Source organism: Pagrus major, chromosome 11 (assembly GCF_040436345.1).
Source record: "Pagrus major chromosome 11, Pma_NU_1.0".
Classification (NCBI taxonomy): Eukaryota; Metazoa; Chordata; class Actinopteri; order Spariformes; family Sparidae; genus Pagrus; species Pagrus major.
Window position 1 is genome coordinate 1,519,321 of NC_133225.1, and position 22,704 is coordinate 1,542,024.

The window sequence follows — 22,704 nt, forward strand, 5'->3', positions numbered from 1 at the left end:
CCGAGCCTCTTTTACACACCTTCAGTTTTTCCTCTTCCATTTCATCAGGGAAAAGAAGTATATTTCATTTTTATTATTCCCTAGAGAGGTAGTTTTTTATTATCTGCCTGAGTAAAAGTGATTTAAGAGTTTCTATGGGTTGATACAACTCAGATGATAGATCCTGAGAGGTCAAAGGGCAAAAAGCTAACTGTGCACTTTCCCCTCTTCATGTCACTGTATGTGTGTACAGGCGAAACAATTTGTCATCACTTTCCCACCGATTCATTCACCTCAAACTGGTCTTAAAACATCTTCATCTATTCAGAGTTCCTCTTATCTGGATTACAGCAGCAGCAGAAAGAGGAGACTGATTAGAAAGTGCAACTGTACTCGTGTGTGACCGTTGCAAGCAGAACCTGAGATATTTAATATTTGGCAACAAATACTTGATGTGTTTTCCAACGGTGTTGATGAAACAACCATCAGACCTTTGTGCTGTAGTCACACAACATTTTATTTTAAAAATAAGTAAATAGTCTCTTGTCTTTTGCCACGCTGGTGGTCAGACGACAAGTTTTAGTTCGATGGAAAATTTGCAATCCTCCAACAATTGCACAATGGATTAGAGATGTATTGTACTTTATTATAGTGGAGAAGATACGACAGACTGTTCGGGGGCAGCTGACATGTTTACACTGATATATCGACCTCTCCTCAGTCAGACTGATGCTTCAGGCTCTGATAACATCAGCTTCAGCTCCTCTCTCCTGCCCCAACTAACTACTTTAGTAAAAAAAAAAAAAAAATACAATTTATTATAATTTATTTGTCTACTATGAATGTGTAAATGTGCATGCAGGTGTAATTATTTGTGTTTCTGTATATATATGTATCAGATGTTTATTGAGTATTTTAGATTATTTGTATATTTGTTTATTTATCTATTTACTTTCCTTGTGCAGTCTAAGTTGTTTACACTCTGAATGTCACAAAATTCAGAATAAAAAAAAAGAAACTGTTAAACTTTAAGAGTGTTAAAACTGGGGTTTTGGATCGTGATCGGCCTCTCTGGTATCTCATATATCCAGAGAAGTGCATTCTTAAATACTGCTTTATATATTCTACAAATGATTTTATTCTAGATGGACATTATTGATTATTGATGCGGTCACACTTGTGCCATCATTTCTTTGCCATATGTCGTCCGGATGAACGTGTCCTGTACAATTCAAGAAACAATCGGATGTTTTATGATTAAAGATTGTGATTTTTATTATACTAAATTGCATCTATAATATACAAACATTCACAATATTTTGTACAATCACTTTGTGCTTCTCCCCGAACAGGAGTGAACTGTAAGACGACAAGTTTACATAAACTCTCTATATAATTTGTCCATGGTATACACAGCATAAAAATAAATTCATACTCAACAACCATTATAATTTCTAATTCTATCATTTACAAATTCACTTAAAAAATAATCATATGAAGACGATGTCAATATTATTGTATGTTTTCATCCATCTGAAGACACATGGTGGGGAGGTACACACAGGAACGTGCGCTGTGGGAGCTAAAGAACAATTTGGCAGGAAATCTTTATTTTTCTATCTTCGTAATATTTAATAATAAATGCACGTTAAGTTTTTGTTCTCCTCGTCTTCCCTTTTTTTCTTGAAGTCTTTCATATACACACACATGTACTTGTATCTCAGCTGACATGACATTGTCAAAATATCACACCTCCGTCGAAGATACTGTACACAAACACAAAAACCCTCACAACTGAACACGCAATAAATATCATGATAACCATATGCAACAGGAGAACGCACACACACACGCACACGCACACACACCCACACACACACGTTCATGTAGGAAACACTGCGAACATGACGGCTACGTGACTACACCTGCTAAAGGGGAAGGAGAGAACCGTGTGCTCTTCACTCATCGGCTCGGCTCACATGTGTGAGTATAAAACACCTCAGTGTGGCGTCGGACTGTCGGCCAGTGCAAAAGCTGTGAGCCACCGTGAAGCAGGGCTGCAGCTCAGCGGCAGTCTGGGTCGAGTCTGTGGCAGTCTGAGGGGTCTGATCTGGGTCTGTTTGTTCTTTTGATGTCAAGTTTGGTTTCTGGACTCAATGAAACGATGTGCACAGGAACAAAGTTCAGCAGCAAATACATCAGAAAGTCAAAGTCTGAGAATGTACAACAATTTAACGCTTCTGATCCTGTTAATCTTGTGAATATTTGGGGTAAAATATTCGGCAAAGTTTTAATGGAGTTTTGGAGCTTTTCCGGTTGTTTCTCCGTTTTAAATCAAGTCTCCAGCTGCTTCAGGTGTTTATATATATATATATATATATATATATATATATATATATATATATATATATAAATATATATATATATATATATATATATCATCAGGAGGAGATGATGGCTGAGCCTGACTTTATATCATCGGGAGGAGATGATGACTGAGCCTGACTTTATATCATCAGGAGGAGATGATGGCTGAGTCTGACTTTATATCATCAGGAGGAGATGATGGCTGAGCCTGACTTTATATCATCAGGAGGAGATGATGACTGAGCCTGACTTTATATCATCAGGAGGAGATGATGACTGAGCTTGACTTTATATCATCAGGAGGAGATGATGACTGAGCCTGACTTTATATCATCAGGAGGAGATGATGACTGGACTGTAATTTGTTTGCACTGCTCCTTTAAGTTGCTGGAGCATCATAACATAAAGGCTAAGAAACTGTAAACATCTTGATCTCAGTCGCTGCTCGTTTGTGCTCTTCGTCTGTTCATAATTTATCTTATTTTGTTTTATTCAAATCTTGTTCTCTTGATTTGCAGTCTGAAGGATTTCTGTCGTCTGCTCGTGTTCAGTCGAGCTGCAGCATCGTCTCCACTGTCTTTATATAATCAGTCCTGTCTTGTTGATTGTATATTTTCCTGTTGAAGGCCTCAGTGTGCTTCAAACAAAAAGTGCTCATCAGATCGACAGTAGCGCTGCAACTAACACCTGCTGTCATTATTGATTAATCTGTCGTTCTACTTTTAATTGATTGTGGAAAGAGATGGAGGGATGAAAACACGTCTTCTTCCTTCGAGGGAAACAAGTTGTGAGAGTAAAGGAGGAAACGAACGTGAGTGTGACTGATGTTTTAAAGCGTGACTCTGTTGAACATGCAGAACAACGTCTTTGTTCATCGCTGTCAGCTTCGGCAGCTTGTCTCGCAGACTGACGCCTCGTACTGAGTCTTTCCATTGTGTCCACTGACATCAGCGTAGCAGCAGCACAACAGCTCGTCCTCTCAGCCTGTCAACGTGACAGGACGGCTGGCTGCAGATGGTCAGAGCTGCCGTTAGTGCTGTTAATGATGAAACACCAGCTTCTGATATTTGTGACTATTAGTTAGTAACATATATATTTATATTTATCATTAACCTGAGCTTCTGACAGCACCGGAGGTCAGTGTGGAGACAGAGGAGACAGTACAGGTGTTTTAAGTTTCACTTTTTCTCACAATTTAATTTTTTTTTTCAGAATTTTGACTTTTTTCTCAAAATTGAATTCTGAGTTTCAGACGGTAGACGGTTGTATTTTTAGTTTAGAAGGAAAATAGGTGTCAAAATATTTCCTTTCTTGACATTTTGTGAGTTTATCTTGTTGACTTGTTGGACTCAGCAGTGAACTGGCTGCTTGTACATCTCCAGCTGAACTACAGGCTGTCAGACTGTCACCTCTGAGCTACAGGGTGGTGTTAGGAGGCTAGCTGGTTAGCATGCTAACTTCAGTACAGGACTGATTCGGCGACACCTGTGTTCACTGCTGGTAACTGCAGGTGCACTGTGATAACGAAGGTGTGTGTCCTGGTTCATCTGTTTACAGTCGATTACTTTGTTTTAATAAAGACGACACCGGCGTCTTGTTACTACGATGATCCAACATCGTCCTCCACATGAACTTCAGTCTATACGGAGATTTCTGCCTGTTCGTCTCTGGTGTGAGGATTAAAATGTGTATAATTAAACTCAAAGATAATAAATTCTCTTTTACATTAATTACAGTCAGAGTCATGACGGTCATGCACTCTCAGCACTTTGCTCCCACAGCGGAGAAAATATCTTCGTTCAGAGGTCGGGACTCAAAATTAACTTCACAGGTCGACGCCTGACTGCTGATTTCCTTCACACCAACGAAGCAGAGGATGTCGTTACATTCTCCTTTAATCACTGACGAACTACGAGACTTCAGGACGTGATGAAGACGTGTAAAAGTGCCCTGACTTCTTCTACACAGGGCCGAGATACCCCGACTGAAAAACCCAAAACCCGCTGACATCTGGTTCAAATGAGTTTGAAAGAGGGACTGAAGTATGAAATATAAGATCGGTACTGAGCACGTGCAACTCTCAACAGAGATGAGAGAAAAAACGACAAGCGACGCGACTCTACAGGAAAGAAGTGGATCGTGTTTTTGTGTGAGAGACGCAGTGACTCTGTGTAGCTGTTTGTTAATTCCCCAATCAGGATTTTTCAGCCTTATCTGAGTCGAGGGTCGAAGGAGAGGGCGTCATAATCTGGAAAAATTGTAGAAAGACTTTGTGATTTATAAATAAAATGACTGTGAGTCACTTCTCAGCTTCAGCTTCAGTAATCCTGCCTGCAACACACAACCCAGTCTGACAGAATATACTTCCAGCAGCCGGCACAGCAGCAGATATTTTGACACTTCCTGTCGGGTTATAAGCTGACTGAAACAGTGTGAGGCGCGCTGCAGCTGCTGCACTGCATCTGAGAAACTACCTGTTCTTCCATACGAGACAGCGAACAGGTTTATTACACACTGAGCTTCTCGTGCAGACTGAAGAACCGTCTGTACGAGGCAGGGTGAATTTCATCTGACCTGGAAGTTAAGCAGCGCCGTGTTCGGTCCTGCCCTGCGTGCATTTACATTATAAAGACGTGAGCAGTGGAAAGGAGATGAGCTCATCAGCCCGTTCGACACAACGCAGATTTGAAAACGAGGTCACAGGAAATAAAGATTGTGGCCAAAAGCAGAGCATCATTCATCCATTAGTCATCTTTCAGAGCAGCTCACACTGATTCTCAGAGACATTTTCATGTAATTATCACTCCAATGTCTCCTGTTTAGCATCTGGTGATTACAGATCTGTATCTCGTAACGCTCAGAGAAAATTATCTCTGGTTCTGAGATGTGAAAACATTTTCTGGTAATTCTGAGATGAAGAAGTCCTAAAGATGCAGAAATCATAAGAACCTTCCTGTTTTAGTCGTTAAAGTGTTAAAGTGTTAAAGTTATTAGTTTGTGATGGAAAGTGCAACACAACTGATCATTGTTCCAGTATTGTTCTGCACATTGATTTGTTTCATTATTAACATCAAGTTTAGTTTAAAAACACTTCATCAGATTGTTTGTCGGACTCGACCCGCTCCTGTTTAAGTCTTTGACTCGAGTGATTTTGGCTGCAGCCCTGCTGGGAGTTGTGCATCAGTGGTGTAGCCCTAAAGCGTCTTTCAAGCCACAAACAGCACTAAAGTAAGGCCAGTAACAGTAAGAGGACTATAGGCATATCGTATAGGAGACTATCTATTTGAGAAGCAGCCTATCTGATGTTGTGGCCTGTAAACTTGTGGACATGAGCAGCGGTGGTGTTTTGTCGTTGTGCTACACTTTGAGAGGAGAGGCAGTGCTGTGCTAACCTGTGGACCCTGCTTCCTGCTTCCTGCTCCCACCAGCAGCACACTCACTGCAAAATATACATCTGGCGTCTTTTTTTTGTTTTTTTTTGTGGTCGTGCAGCAAAAAACGGAACTGGACTGTAACTGCAGCGCTCTCTGGTTTAAACTGGAAACATTTTAATCTGCACGGAAAGAGCAACACACACCGGTGACAACGAGTCTGATCAGTGATCAGTGTGACGTGTTAGTTACTTTCATTTGGAAGTATTGAGTTACTGATGATATCAGGGTCTCTGTGGAGTAATGTGTTACTGATTCATGATATTGTGCTAAAGATAGAGAACAATCGAACCGCCTCGACCTTTTTGAATCAGCCTTGAACTCAGAGGTGGATCGAAGTCTGCAGGTCGCACTCGACTCTGACGTTTTTGTCCTTTTCTCTGATAAACTCAAAGAAATGGACAAAGATTCTGACTCTGCAGCCATTTCGGCTTTTTTGCGAACACGGGGATATTTTTTCTGGAGCCTCAAGAAGAATCTTTATTTGACCACATATCATACGACCTAATGAAACTGGTTCTCTGGGTTTGACCCCTCCTGCAGAATCAGTACAAGACTGACCCGAGAATCAACCTGACATACATGTTGTGACGGTGGCAGAGGAAACCCACACAAGCTTTGTGAGAAACATCACGCCACAGAGAATCCTCAGCCGGGATTCGAACCCAGGATCTTCTTGCTGTGAGGCATCGAACACGTTATATTATTCTGTTAATGCATAAAGTAATATATTACTGTAACGTGAGTATCAGTGCTGATCAACTCTTCAAGAAGTCAGTAATGTATTTTCAGCCTTTTTGTGTTTTTAAATCTCACCAGCAAAACAATTAATAAAATTCTGCACTGACTGTGATTACGGCTCGGCGTCAGGCGACTCTCTGTGTGTTGTACGTAACCTTTCATCCACATTTGTTAATTTGTCTATTTTGAATCGTCTTTCTAACGAAATGTTTCATCAACCTGTTGTTGTGCTGTCTCACTTCCTCATTAACTTTAATTCTGACTTCTCGCACTGACCTTGAATGTTGTTAAACACAGTTAGCATGTTAGCATGTTAGCGTTTCCCTCCAGCGATGCGATCAACAGCGGCTCTACGACCGATTCAAAAGCGCCAAATTACATTTTGTCTGGAGTGCACTGCCAGGCTTCCTCCTCCGTCTACGTAAGGACCAACCTTGGACACTTGGGGACAGGACGGGAATGAAACTGGCTATATAAATGTTGGTTAGCATAAACCGCAGTAGGCGTAGTGATTATTACTGCTCACAAACATGGACTGAAGCAGAGAGTGTGTTGAGGAATGTTACGATAGTTAATCTGTTTTTTTCTTTTTCTCGAGAGATTGGGGGGAAGGTGAACGAGGCGACAGCGGAGGGATGAACGTCGACCAACGATCAGCAGCACTTCTGAGGTAGCTGGGCGGGCTTGTCGGTCAGTTTGGCGGTCTTGGTGCCGGGAGCCACCGGCGCCTCCACGTCCACGCGCTCCGACATCTTCACGCAGATGATGTCCACCAGGCGCTCGAAGACCTGCCGCACGTTGATGTTCTCCTTGGCGCTCGCCTCGTAGTACTCGAAGCCTGCGGGAGGAAACAGAAGAGTCGAATAGTTCATATGAAGACATGAAGCTTCGATAGAGCGATTTATCAGGTCAGTTATATCTTCACTGATTAACTGTGTGACCAGGACTGTGAGAACGAGCAGCTGACAACCAGGTGAATCCAGGTGAGTTGACCCCGGGGTGTTTGTGCTGAGGAATATCTAAATACTGTAATTGTGTGGCCTGAAGCCCGAGGCCTCTGAGGTGTTTGAATTAATAATGTAAAATACTGGTTTTCACTCCTCTGCTGGGAGCTGTTTCCTCGCTGGTCCGAGTCTTTAATAAACGCTGACGCTGCAGGCGTCACTGAAACAAGAGTCTGATGCAGGTCAGCAAAAGAAAATCCAGTGTGTTGTGAGCAGCTGCAGACGAGAGCCAACGATTACGAGCGATGACGTTTTTTATCATGAATCAGTAAATAAGCACAAAGTGAGTGAAGTTTTTTTTAGATGCTTGAGGGTTTTTTTTATCTGCATCAGCGTGATATCACACCTCAGCCAGCCTCGTGGACCAGGACACCAGGTTACAGAAGATATTTGTGAAGTGGGAAGAAAAGTGTGAATACAGCAAACAAACCCTGAGATGCTCAAATAGATTAAAACCACGCCCGACTTAAGTCAGAACGCAGACTTTAGAGGCCTGAAGAAGAGCTGCAGGTGCTCAGCTGATCACAGAAACATGTTTTACTCTGCAGCCTCCAACAGAAACCTGCAGCGTGCGTGAAGCTGTGTGATGGTGCTGGTGAGGTGATTTTAATCCCGTTCAGAGCTCATAAACTCTTAATTCTTCACCTCCACCTCAGGAATAATTACAGCTACGTTGAGCTCCTGTTTTCTGTGAACCGGCTGCTCCTCCTGTCCTTTACATCCCGTCCACAGAGACGTCCTCGTGCTTTGAACATGAAGAGCTGCTCGCTCTTCTACTTTCTGTTTGAAATTTTGACTTTTATGTGGAAAAGGAGGAACTCAGGAATGTGTTTTATAATCTGACGGATGCTAAAATGCTAACACAGACGTAACGGCCTCAGATACAATGAGCAGGATCAAATGAAAGCTCATTAAACGTGCTGTTGTGATGTCAGCTACAGGTCGGCCTGATATTCTCTCATCAGCCTGTTTTAACTTTATTATACGGCTGCTACATCAGCTTTTAACAGCTCCTGTCTGCAGTCAGGGACATGACGTCATCGGATTTTGCAGTGGTGCCAGAGTTTGGCACCAGTTCTGTTGCAGTCTATGGGAGATTCATGTACAAGCAGGCTGAAAGTCAACGTGTCTCCGTCGTTTGACCTTCGATAAAGAAAAGCCACAACAAAATGCAAACGTCAGAGAACAGGCTATCTGCAGTTCGTCTCTGAATGTTAATATCTGAATAACTGTGATCGAGTGGTGAACAGGTACAAACACTCCTCCACCTCTTCACTCTCAGTTTCTCAGTTATCAATCTGGATGATGGAGGATTTTGTCTTTAGGGGTGTTATATTATTACTTATTTATGAAATAAATGTATAATGGACTTCTGACTGAGGTTCTTAACAGATACTGATGCTATAACGCCCCAAATAAACTGACTCTGTGACTGATAAATAATACAATCTACAGTGTTTGATACGGTGAGCAGGCGTTAGATATCAGTCAGGTGCTTCATTCTGACATAGGCGGAGTTTGACATTTGGGCTTGGAGGCATAAAACCGAGCATAAAATGATTTCCTGACCTGTGAGGGTGTTTGTCTTTCACACATGACACACACAGCTTTGAATTATCAAATTGTGCAGCGTATATTATACTGTCAGACCTTCATTTTACATATTTCCCTTTTAAACACTGAGTAGTCGCACGTATGACATTGAAAACAGAAATATGCAGACTCACTCACAGATCACAGCTCGTTGTGTCAGTAACACAGTGGGAACTCAACACTTACGTTGCACCAAACGTAAAAGAATTCAGATTTATTCCTTATAATCTTCATTTATATTTAATAAGATCACTTCATTTTTATTTATACAAGAAATCATTTTGTTGGACCTATTTTGGACTCAGTGACATTTTTCCGACTCCCTGCGAACTACACCAAGATAATCACCTTTGTTGTTTATAGCTAAGCGTTAGTTTATAACACAATCAATACTCATTTCATTTGAATACATTACATGTTTTAGCCCTGTCACTCCTCGTAAAGCTCTCCTAAAGTCGCCTATAATCCTGTTTGGGATATTGTTGAGACTGACAGCAGGTAAACTCATTCACACGTGTGAATCCTCAGCCTGTTCTCCGGCTCTACACGCTACGACAACAACAGTGTTGCTGCTGTATTTGTCTTCTCGTCTCATTAACCGGTGCGGTTGCTGACTTTCTGCCAGGCCTGTTAGCTTTAGCTTCAGTGAGTGACGGTCAGATTATTATTATGAACAGCTGATAAAATCTGCAGCAGTTTTCACTTCAGTCTGTAAATCGCTGATCGCTGATGAGAAAGGAGAAGCCGTGTGTCCGCTTGTGTCTGAAGTGGATGTTTCAGATTTTCTGGTAACGTGAACCTCCCTCAGGTCGTCATATCAGAGTTGTGTTCACACCTGAAACCTGAGCTGAAGAGTATTCGTCTGCACGTCTCACCTAACTGGTCGGCGAGGTGTTTCCCTTTCTCCGGAGGAACGATTCTCTCCTCGTCCATGTCGCACTTGTTGCCCACCATGATCACCTGGGCGTTGTCCCACGAGTACGTCTTAATCTGAGTGGCCCTGAAAGCACATTTTAAAATCTTTACTTGAATCTTTTATTTGAAACAAACACAGACGCACACACACTAGTTTACTGAGTAATCACGTACCAGTCCTGGACGGCGTTGAAGGACTCCTCGTTGGTGATGTCGTACATGAGGATGAAGCCCATGGCGCCGCGGTAGTAGGCCGTGGTGATGGTGCGGTAACGCTCCTGTCCCGCCGTGTCCTGGAAACAAAGACAAACAGCCAATCACACATCTGCTTCACACAGTAATCAAACTCAAAATGTAGCTTTGGATCATTGAACAACTGAACAATGGACCCCATCTGGTCCAGGTCCAGACCTCCAGGAGGAATAAACACCTGGAGTCTCATCAGATTCTGCTCTGATCCGGAGACGTTCACCGACGGGAGGAGAGCTCAGAGATTACGTTTTAATTTCTGGGATTAAAATGTGGATTTATCTTCACTCCTGTTTATCCTCCTGAGTGCTGACTTCACTCAGAGGCTTCACCTCAATTCAAAAACAGACATACGCACCATCTTGTACGTGATGTTGCTTCCTAGTTTATCTCCTGTTTTGGGATTTTGGATTTTGGATTTTCATCTTTTTGTTGCTTGTCTGCCTGGAGGTGAACACGCTTTTAAACAACCACCATCGCTGGTGAAACTCTGACGTGACCGACAGCAGAGGCACTAAAATCGTCACCCAGCTCCTCAAACTGGAATGATGCTTCTCTGGTTGCATGTACTCAAACGTGCCCACGTCTCTCAGATACGCTGACATGACTCATATCATGGAAATCTGTCAGGACGTTTCATGTTCGTGCTCTTGGATCAACCAAACGCGGCCGTCCGATATTCTGTGTGAACTGCTGGACGCTGTATCGTGGTTACAGTGAGCAGAGATAAGCCCACATCCCAACACTCTAAGCTGGGACATTATCCGTTACAGTCTGGCGTCAAAACCAGACTGTTTGATTCGACTATTACTGCAATTGTTGTTTCCATGGAGACGAAGCATTGATAATACTGAGAGTCAGACCGGCTCCTTCATCGAGTTGTTACACAGCATCAATATTCTGCATGAAAACTGAACGTCACTTCAACGTTTACATACGTGTGTGAATATAGAAACTGATGCTGCTGAGACACAACAGACCTCATTATCCATCCAACACGCACACACACACACACACACACACACACACACACACACACACCTGTTCTCACCCTGCAGTAACACACAGCGATGTGCTGAACTTCACGCTGACGCTCAGTCTACACTTCAACACCTTTCACCTCTTCATCTTCATCATCATCAGTCTGTCTGTTCATCAGCCCGTCTCTGCTTATTCTGCAGGAAAGAGGCTAAAAGGTTCTGATGGACCAGCGGGGTGGGTGGCCTTGCATTGCACTTCTTTATAATAATAATAGTATTAATAATAATACGTTTTTTATGAAGCACTTATCAATGTTACAAAGTGCCTCACAACAAACACAACTAGAACCACTGGAGCCCAAGCTGGGTCATCAGAACCCTAAACCATCAGGCTGAGACCGTGGAGGAGGAGGAGGATCAGAAGCACATCAGGGGAGCGCTTAAAACCTGCTGCTACCCAAAGTGGACCTTTGTCAGAACCTCTAACAGCTCCAGAGCAGACGGAGAGGAGGAGACGAGGAAACGTAACAACATCGTCATTCTCTGTCGCAGGAACATCTGAGAAGCTCAGGAGGATCTTTGATAAACATCACATCCTGGTTCACTTCAACCCGACCAGCACACCAGCCTCTGGACTGGTGCATCGTGTAGCCAATGAGATTTAAAATCCAGTAATATATAGTTTATATCAGTTTTTGAAGCTTTAAACTTGGAAATTATGCAAGTGTGTGTAATTGTGTGTAGTTATAAGCTGTTTTTCCACCTCAGCACTTGTCTTTGACTCTTTTGTCAGCACAAAGTCAGTGTGAATGAGGAAATGAAGAACTATAATGAGTTTTTGCTCCTGTCACTCTCAGGCAGGAGGATTAAGAGGTCACTTAATGGCTTTTCTTTTTCCAGGCGGCTGAATATTTCCTCAGAAAAAGTGTTCGTTTTCAGGGACAGTGTTATTAAATTTGAACTGGGACCATGTTAGACTATATGATGTGGACACACAGTGTTTTCCAGCTGATAGGGGGAACCACAGCTCATCTGCAGTCTTATTTTACATCAAAACATTTAGGTGAGAAAAATGACATACATAAATAGTTCAGTGTGTTCAAACTCCTGTAGATTAAAGCCAGAAGCACCTACAGAACTACATATACGACTGTAGGTGAAGAATACTACTAATAATGAGACACTAAATTAAACATCATGGCTCTGGACTTTGTAAAACTCCTCAGTCATGGAGACATTCTCTGTTTTAATCTCTCAGGAATCAAACAACTCGTTTCATCCTCGTCTCCTCGAAGACTCTTAACCGTTTTATCTGAAGCACCGATCGATCCGCAGCCGCCGGCGCTGATCGCCGCTCGACTGCAACAAACCAGCTGAGCCTCAATGTGACTTTCAGGCCCGTCCACAACAACTCCTGCAACATTCAGCTGCCATCCTCCACCATTTCATCCTCATACCACTACAGCTGGTCTGGGTGCAGTCATTCCTCTAAATTTAGCTCTTTTGTGCTTCGCTTCCTCTGCACCCATTCAACAATCCTCCTCCTTTTTTCTTGTGGGATATGGCGAGTGCTTGAATGCATTTAATTAATTGAAATTTGATGTGGAGCGTGATTATGTGTGTGTTAGTGTGTGTGCATGTGAATGTGTGCGTTAGCGTGTGTGTGTGTGTCTGCGTGTGTGTGTGTGCGTGTGTGCAGTAGCGACATTAATCATCGAGGGTGATAAGCAGAGCCCCAGGCAGCGACTGATTCCTCTCAGTTTTGTTGAAAGCAGCGAGAAATGTGGATTTGATTTCCACAGAAGACGACATTACTGCACTCCAGCATCATGGCCAAAACTATGTGGACAGCTGAACATCGTTATATGTGACGTGTTCACTGATATCAGCCTCCACTCCACCTGGAAGCCACATCCGATAAACAGACTCCATGTTTCTACTCAAAGACAGAAAGAAGTTCATGTAGAACATTTGCTGAATTTACAAGAAGGAACAAATAAGTCAGAATCAGTCAGAGACAGAGTTTCACACAGTTTATAAAGTGTCTCCAACTCAACAACGCACTAAACTGAGACTTTTGTTAAGGGAGTCTGGTGACAAAGAAGTAGCCTATACTGGTTACTGTTTAGTGTATTTGTAAAATGTGACATGTTTAGCATCAATAAAATGTTTCTTCTTTCATAAATTGAGTGTAAATGGTGAAATCAGCGTAAACAGTGTGTTCAAACAGCTGCTAAATGTTGGCAGGTCAGACTTTAGCACTTTAGACACAGAAGCAGACAGGCTGGTGCAGCCATGCTGCCACAAACTGACACTTTTTACAAGGAAACAAACAACTTACTGTTTTCATTTAATGCTGAATTTACAAGAAGGAGACAATGATTCAGAATCTGTCGAAGCCATTTGACAAAGTTTGTTAAGTTTCTCCTCATAAACGAACTCTTAAAATCACTACATTTGTTAAGGGAGTCTGGTGATGTTGGTAATAGTTTGTGGGTTAGATGGGTTAAAAACAGAAAGTGTGTTCACCTACTAAAATTAAGTCTTTACGGTTCATCAACTCCAAATCCTGTAAGGTTTTGATAGCATGCCTGTGGCTAGGCTTAGCTAAAGGTATGCTAAAATGCTATCAATTTTAGCAAACAAAGAGCCTGCCTAATTGTTTGTTGTGTTGAATTGTTTTTTGAGTGTTTCTGTGTCTCAGTTCTATTTTTACTCATCACTGTGCTTTCAGTTTAAATCAATCAGCTCTGATTAGCTCTACTTATGGCCCTGCAACAGCCCTCCTCCCATAGACACACACACTCACACACACACACACGTACACACACACACACACACACACTGACACACACACACACGTACACACACTGACACACAACAGGGCTGTCTTCAGTGGCAATTAAACAGACCTCTTGGGGCGAAGAGGTTGAGACCCGGCAGGGGACAGAGAGGCCTGGAGGGGTGAGGGAGAGGGAGAGGGGTGAGGAGATGTGTGTGTGTGTGTGTGTGTGTGTGTGTGTGTGAGTGTGTGTGTCGGCGAGAGTGTGAGTGAGCGTGAAGAGCTGCTGCCATGGCAACAACATCACCACTGATGATACAAGCTGTAGCCCTGAAGTCTGCGTCTGTCTTTTCTTTCCCTCCAGCAGCTCGTTGTTGACTGAGAGCAGAACATCGTGTTACACTGCATTTCTCTGCTCTGATAGGCTGCGACAGGATGATACGATATGTTACATGACTGTATGTTACAGGATGTTACCAATTGTTAGAATGTTATGTCATGTCACATCACAGTATCATATAACGTTGCATTACTGTATTTTATATTACCATGTGTTTAATAATCCTGCAGTATATCATATAACCATGTTATATGTTACATCACAACATATTGTATTACATTATGTTGTGCTACGTTACTTCATGTTCTATTATATGTTAAAATATGCTGCATTACATTACTAAATGTATTAAGCTATGTTACAGTTTATTGAATCACCTTAGGTTAAGCTACTGTATATAAGACCTTATTTGTATGTTATAATACACTACAACGTATAACTTTGTACCACATATAGTATGTTAAGCTGTGTTTCATATCAACATATGTTACAAATTGTTATAGTATGTTACGGTATAATATATTCAATGTTATGTTACAGTATAACATGCTACTATTACTTTTTAGTATATATACTATATGTTGTTATGTTATGATACATTACAATATATTATATTGATATTCTATGTTGCAGTATTTTATATTACCATTTGTTATAACATGATATGTTACAGTATATATTATTACCTTATGTTATTTTATATTATATTACAATTTTTATTTTACCACATGGTATGTTATGCTGTTGTAATGTCAAATCATTGTGTTATAATATATAACGGTCCATAAACAGTATGTTAAGCTATGTTACATAACATCACATCATGATAAGTTATGTTATGGTATGTTATGGTATAATATATTACCATGTAATGTTACAGCATATCACGTCACTATTTCTTTAAACTATGTGTTATGTTATATTACATTAACGTATTTCATATTATGTTAAGTCTGTTACTCTGTATTACATAACCATATGTTATTGTACGTTACAATATTTTTCAGCATAACATACCACATGCTCATGAAAAATATTGTAATATAATAATGTTTTACAAAATGTTATGTTCTGTTATGTTCTGTTATGTTATGGTGTAATATTTTACCATGTTATGTTACAGGCTACTATTAGTTATATCAGCATATGTAATGTAACGTAACATAATGTAATGTAATGTTGTGTTATGTTATGTTATGTTATATTATGTTATATGTTGTTATTTCAGTCAGGATATGTAAAGTATTTTCTTATCATATCCTATGTGCTGTATTATATACATATATATATAGTTTCAGTAAAATTGTGTTACCATATGTCACAATTTGTTATGTTATGTTTTACTATATAATATTTACATATGCTACCATTTTATTTACAGTTCACTGTAATATATTTTGGACAAAAGGTTAGTACACATTAGCAGAATGTGAAGCACGTCGAACACTTTGTTTGGTATGTAAGCCCACACAGCAGCAGCATCTTGATGTGTTCTCGTGGGTTGTTGGCTGTCAGCTCGTCAGCATACATTGCTGTTGTGTTTCCAACATCGACGTGTGTCAACTCTCGTTCGCTCAGATCAACACATCCAAGCTTCTGAACATTCACCAACTCTGCTGACGCTTTCAGAAAAACCTTCTGTCCTTCTTATGGATGGTTTAAGTAAGGAGTCAGCTCCTTATGTTTTAAGATCAAATAATTGTTTGCCTTCAACGACATCTCGAGTCAGAAATCATCCCCTCGTCCCTACATGACAAACACTGACAACAAGGCGATGAATTATTTAAATACTGATAGGTGTAGGATTGCATATCGGTGAGACAAACATGAATCCATGCTCACCCAGATCTGCAGCTTGATCCTCTTGTCGTTGCGATAAACCGTCTTCACTTTGAAGTCGATGCCCACGGTGCTGACGAAAGAGTTGCTGAAGGAGTCGTCGGCGTAGCGAAACAGGAAGGACGTTTTCCCCACGCTGCTGTTGCCGATGATCAGCAGCTTGAACATGTAGTCAAAGTTCTGGTCGGAGCCGTCCCGCTGGCCGAAACGCTGGTCTGCCTTCGCCATCTGGAGGTTTGGTTTGATGAGAGAGAAAAAACACAATCAGTATCATGAAAACACATCCAAACAAAGGCGAAAGTTTCACTGGAGACATGGACACACTTTTCATAACCCGTGTTTTATCCTCTCTGAGCTCAGCGATCAGGATTTAAGATGACAGTCTGCAGACATGCTACACATCATGACTGTAGCTATTTCCAGCTCGCCAGACTTCTGGGGGAGTGTTGGTGTTTACACCACCAGCACAGGAGCTTTGGAGAAAGGTTTTCAGGCCCGGGGCTAGCTGGTTAGCATGCTAATTTCAGTATATATCTCTGCAACACAACATATGCAGCTTTGACATGACCTCAAAACTGTTATTTCATCCTGTTCTGCTGACAATTTTAATTCATTTTTGAATGTTATGAACTGAACTTCTTACATATCGCCCCTTTAACGGATAGAGATGAATCAAAAGTCAAGATAGTCGCAGTTTCTCGTGAAGGTGGTTAAGTACCATTTGGTTTTGTGTGAAACTGCCACCAACAAGTAAATGGCCATATTAACAGCTGCAGTTATGTGAGAGTCTGTTTTGTTGTGCTGGCTGGCATGTGGGACCGACTCTACGAAGTCTTGTTTATGGGTTTTAGTGAGCGTTAAAGGAGACGTCACTTATACAAAAGTTGGGTTTTGTGTCTGTTTTCTTATATTTCATCCATTTTATGACAAACTGCAACTGTCTGGAGTTAATTCATAAACATCATGTGTCATTCATGGCACAGGTCAAACAGGATTAAAAAGTTATTGGCCTCTAACCCTGAACATCTGTGCATGTATATGGTCCCATGGTGATCCGCCCTCTGTGGGCTTGTTTCAAAGCGACAGCTGTCAGTAATGACGCAAAATGACGATAAAAAGTGTTGAAACTTTTGAAAAAGATTGATTCTTAAGGTATGTGGATGCAGTATTCAGTATCCAACTGATTTTATTTTTGTTGTTTGGTCGTACTAAAGAGCTCAGTGTGAAGTTGAGTTTCTATTATAGAAACGAATGCTGTTTTTATTTAAGTGCAAGGAAAAAATTAAATCAAGCAACATTTTATCAGCTATTGATAATGATGATATTTTATTTATGCATGAAAATGCATCTTCTTTGATATGAAATGTTAGATTCAGTGTAAGTTCCAACATAAAGAAATGTGATGACTCAATATCTGTGTTATGCAGAAACGTACATCGCCAACATTTACTCTGCAAACAGAAATCTTTGTGTATAAAACATCCCCATGGATGGTGACCTGCTGTAATCCCAACAACGTTAAGGAAACATAAGGAAATTACATTTCTCGTGTCTCTTTGTTCACATGGTTAATGTATCATCATATATAAACATAATGACGCCTGTTCTTTGAACTAACATGTATGTTTTTAAAGACTCTGACGTCAGAGGAACTTCACACTTTTTCTCCACTTCAGATCAAATGTTTCTCTAAGACAATTCTCCAACCTCTTGCTGAGATGAGAGCATTTCGAACCTGTCGGAGGAGCTGTAAGCTGCTCTTTGTTCCTGGAAAGCTGCAGTCTCAAAGTTTTCACCTGACGATGAGCTGCAGCCAAACGTGATTCAGCACAGAGAGCCACCGGCCCCACAGTGTGTTAGACAAAGACACAGTGCAAACAAACGTTTCCTGTTAGACTTCACCTGTCGAGTCAAATGAAGTCAAATAAAAGCCTGAGCTGACTCTCTGCTCGACCTTGCAGTCAGGTAGCGGTCGGTGACTGAGGGCTGAATGAATGAGAGCAGCAGATGTCAGAGCTGAAGATCCTGCTGGGCTCAGTCGACTGTGGTTTGGTTGTCAGTGGAGACTCAGCGTCTCCGTCAGGGACTGAGGGAGGACCAAATGACCACAAAATGGATCTGCACTGGTGAATCTAGTCGTGGGAAACTGACATTTTGAATCCTCGTGTTTCTTATGAGACTTATCGTGTGATTCATTTGAGACCATTTAGCAGAAAGTAGAGTTGAGACAGATCCAATCCAAGATCAGTATCAGTACTTTCACACTAAAATTAGCTTGTATGCAAGCTTTTAAAACGCAGGTAAACCTGCTTCGAATAGATGTTTGACCGCTGCCCCGCTGCCAGACGACGAGTTCACCTTTCTGCTTTGTTTTCTTTTCTGGGGTGTCAAACACGCAGGAATAACAGGAACAACACTGAGAAGCTGCAGATCATTTCAATCATGCAGAGGACGTTAGACTTATTTTAAAAAGTCTTAATCAATAATATTCTGAATTAGAAACATTGTTTTTTTCCAGAGCTGATATCAGAAGTAGCTCAGGCGTGATGAGAGCTTCACATGCACACGACAGATCAGGTGTGACTGAGTGATTCAGGCGTCAGTCTGCTGCAGATCTGTCGCTTCTGTTTTCTGTTGTTCATAAGACGGAGCCTGTGTCCCAATCATTACCCATGTTTGATTTTTTAAAATACTTTTACAATGACAAATACTACATGTGAAAAAAGCCAAACACATGAATGTACATGTCATTTACTTGTGAAATTTTAATTCATATCAGAAAAAGCTGATCAAATGTGAACATTTCCGCTTCCACAGCTCACATTCAGTTCACATGTGAAACTGTGGTTTTCACGTGAAAAAAGGAAAATTTAACATGTGACGTTATTTTATTTTCCCGTTAAATTTTGAGTTCACATGTGTGAAAATGTAGAATTCACATGAAAAGAAGCCAATTTCATGTGATTTCATGTGATTTCATGTGATTTCATGTGCCATGTTTCATTTCCACATGTAGAAACTACACATGAATGTAATTCTCATGCAAAAATGAAAAATTGCACATGTGTAAATTTGTATTAATGTGAAATATCCAATCACTTGTGAAAATGTCCAGTTTACAGAAGACATTTTTTTTCACATGATAAAATTTTAGTTCACATGAGAAAATATCTAATTTACATGTGAAATTGTGGTTTTCACACACAGTCAAATGTGAATTGTGTCACATGTGAAAAGACAAATTTTACATGTGACATTATTTTATTTTTCCCGTCAATCTATGAAATTTATATTGAAATTTAATTTCACATGTGAAATTGTGATTTTTAAATGTGAAAGGGCAAATTTTACATGTCAGTCACATGTTAATGTAAATAATTATTCAATAATAATTCACATGTGACATTTTCATTCAAATGTTAAAACAGCAGTCACATGTGAAATGTGTTAAGATTTGTGTTCACATGTACAAAAGTGTGTGAAAATGTTGAACCTCTTGTGATTTTATGTGTCGTGTTTTGTTTCCAGTGTAAAACATGTGGTGACATTATTTTCTTTACACGTGTTCAAATTTAAGTTCACATGTTCAAATTGTGTTTTCACATGTGATATTTCCTTTTTTTTGAGAGGTCACTTATAATAATAAATATATAACAATAGTCATATGTGGCATTTTTGTGCAGCCTTCCGGCTCACAGGCTCACAGTGGAGCACATATGAAGTCTTTACATTCCTGTGGGCAGTGAACGTTACAGACACACAGCGCGTCAATGACTCAACACAGCTCAGACTCCACCTGGGAGGTTATTATGGGATGTTACAGGAACATTTGGATTTATGATCGATACATGTGATTATGAATCATATCAGTCAGTTCAGACTATGATGCAGCGATGATTAAAACACATTGGAGACACGAGGGAACCGTAAATGGACCCGAACCCTTCATTTACAGACGGTATCAGGAGTGTGTCGGCTCCTCTGGCGCACCAGAGACGCACCTCTCGCGCTCAGGTGTGCTCGACGTTTCTGGATTCATATCAGTCAACAGCATCAGGCCCGTGTGTGTGTGTGTGTGTGTGTGTGTGTGTGTGTGTGTGTGTGTGTGTGTGTGTGTGTGTGTGTGTGTGTGTGTGTGTTAATTAAACGGGTGTTAAACGGTGTCGGCCGTGTTTTCTGTCCGTGTGTGTGTGTGTGTGTGTCCGTGTGTTACCTCTGCTGGGCGGATCTGATGCTCTCTCTCTCTCTGCACCTGATGGAGAGCTCGCTCGGTGTCCGCGCTCCCAAACAATTTCACTAAAACCCACAAATGTGATCCTCGACAACAGCGACAACGCGTCCGGTCCGATCCAGCGAAGGTGTCTTCAGGAAATCAGCAGCACCGGCGGCGTCGGTTGCGCTCAGCACAGTTGCTCTTCTTCTGGATGTGGCTGTAAAACGTCTCTTTTCGGCGGCGCCGCACGCAGCTTCGTTACGCACGGCTCTGCGCTGACATCCTGCGTTAATTCAAGGTGGAGCGAAGCGATGTGGGAATATTTGCAAAGGCGTCTGCTGCCTGTCACCTCCTCCCCCCTAAAAATAACCACCACCGGCTTCCCTGTGAATGAACAGCGCTTTATTTATTTCCCTCCTCCTCTCCGGCTGTTTGCAGGCAGCTCCTCCGCCCTATCAGGCGGCAGATCTCTGCAGACGCGCAGCGGCAGGAGCGGCAGGCGGCAGCGTCCTATGACTCATAACTGAGGCAGTGAGGCGTGTGATTGTTTCAGCATCAATAACAGAGACATCGTCCTGAAAACCGAGAGGAAATCTGCCTGTGTGTGCTGCAAACACACAAACACACAACACAGGTGTGTCTCCTGCGCTCACCTGTGAGGCTTGTTTCTCCTCCACAGCATCACTGAAGCGTTTTAATGTTGCATCATCACATTATATCACAACACGGCTGATTGATCAGCTTTGATAATCAATACATTGTTATCAGGGACGCACGATCGATATCGGACACGTAAATTATCGGCCGATAATGGAAAATGTACATTATCGGTCAGCGTCGGATAAAGAAATGACCTGTGCTTCTGTTGACTTCACACTGCAGCATCTCCACACAGGTGATGGTTTGTACCTGTGAAGTTGTTTTGTGAGCAGCCAATGAGAACAGAGAAGAACGACAGACACGCTGATGTCACGCTGACGTCACGCTGACGTCACGCTGATGTCACGCTGACGTAACGCTGAACTGCTGCAGCTGCGTAGAGCCGCGCAACGTAGACAAGATCACACATGACGTCACGAGGGACGAAGTCTGATCACAGCTGGAATATCAAATAAATAATCTGTGCTCACATCACCTGAGTCTTTCTGACGCTCAGCTGTGTGTAAAAAAGCATTAAAATGTTGGTTTCTGTTATCGGTTATTTCATCAGTATCGGCCTTGAGAGTCAGGAAATTATCAGTTATCGTATCGGCTGAAGAAATCCACATCGTGCCTCCCTCATTGTTAGAGGATTTACTGATCCTCACACAGTCCACAGTGAAATCTTTTATTTTGGCATGTAAACCGTGATTATTGTTCTTTTTGTATTATTATAATCAGCGTCAGCATCAAATCAAATCATGGCCAGGCTGAAGGTTTCAGTGCGTTAAACTGTAGGACACAGAAACTGGATCAGTCGTATCCAAAGTGTCACCGCAGCATCAGCAGATCAACACATCGAGCTCACTGAGACAGAATCCACAAGCTCACAAGAGTCCAATCAGCAGCCGTCCTGTCAGAGGAAACCGTCCTGCAGAGTCTCAGAGCACGAGCAGCGGTTTCTGAACCACTTCTCAGGAGGGAAACGTTCCTGATTCACACGTGGACACTTTCATTCATATGTGAAACAGTCCAGTTCACAGATTCAAGTCTGGAACGTCCAGCTGACTCTCAGGACTCGTCTTACTCCATGTTGGTGCTTGTAGCTGTCGACATCTGCTGTGTTGCCTCTGGTGGTCCAACCCGTTCAGTTCTGATCATCTTCCTGCTTCGGTACCGTCCCACCACACTGATCCAGTCTGAATGACATCCTGATGTGGCTGCTGTCGACCCTGGTGATGTGAACCAGTGAGACGATGTCTCGCTTACTCCTCGCATACAGCTTGGCCTATGTCATCATATATATACACATATATATGTATATATATATATATACACACACACATATATATAAATATATATATATATGTGTATATATTTATATATATATACACATATATACATACATACATATATATGTCTGTATGTATACAGACATATATATACACATACATGAATATGTATGTGTATATATATATAAATATATACACAATTGTTTTATGTATCTATTTTATTATATATGTGTATATGTGTACACACACACACGCGCACACACACACACACACACACACGCACACACACACGCACGCACACACACACACACACACACGCACACGCACACACACAACAGGC

The 22,704-nt window shown here is 41.5% G+C and overlaps 1 protein-coding gene across 1 annotated transcript; it reads right to left on the reverse strand.

The window, feature by feature from the left end:
- Window positions 1-7,171: 7,171 nt before the first annotated feature.
- Window positions 7,172-22,145, reverse strand: rab3b (RAB3B, member RAS oncogene family). The gene is made up of 5 exons (XM_073476622.1): window positions 22,131-22,145; window positions 16,224-16,448; window positions 10,205-10,323; window positions 9,991-10,115; window positions 7,172-7,356 (listed from the first exon to the last, which is right to left on the reverse strand). Exons 2-5 carry the CDS (start codon window positions 16,446-16,448, stop codon window positions 7,172-7,174), a joined length of 654 nt encoding a protein of 217 aa, XP_073332723.1. The 5' UTR covers window positions 22,131-22,145.
- Window positions 22,146-22,704: the final 559 nt, after the last annotated feature.

Excerpts from the sequence above, each read along its gene's own strand:
- rab3b (XM_073476622.1), bottom strand. The coding sequence starts at position 16,448 with ATGGCGAAGGCAGACCAGCGTTTCGGCCAGCGGGACGGCTCCGACCAG. Across the intron at positions 10,324-16,223 it reads GGATCAAGCTGCAGATCTGG|GACACGGCGGGACAGGAGCG; the intron begins GTGAGCATGGAT and ends CTTTGTTTCCAG. Across the intron at positions 10,116-10,204 it reads TTCAACGCCGTCCAGGACTG|GGCCACTCAGATTAAGACGT; the intron begins GTACGTGATTAC and ends ATGTGCTTTCAG.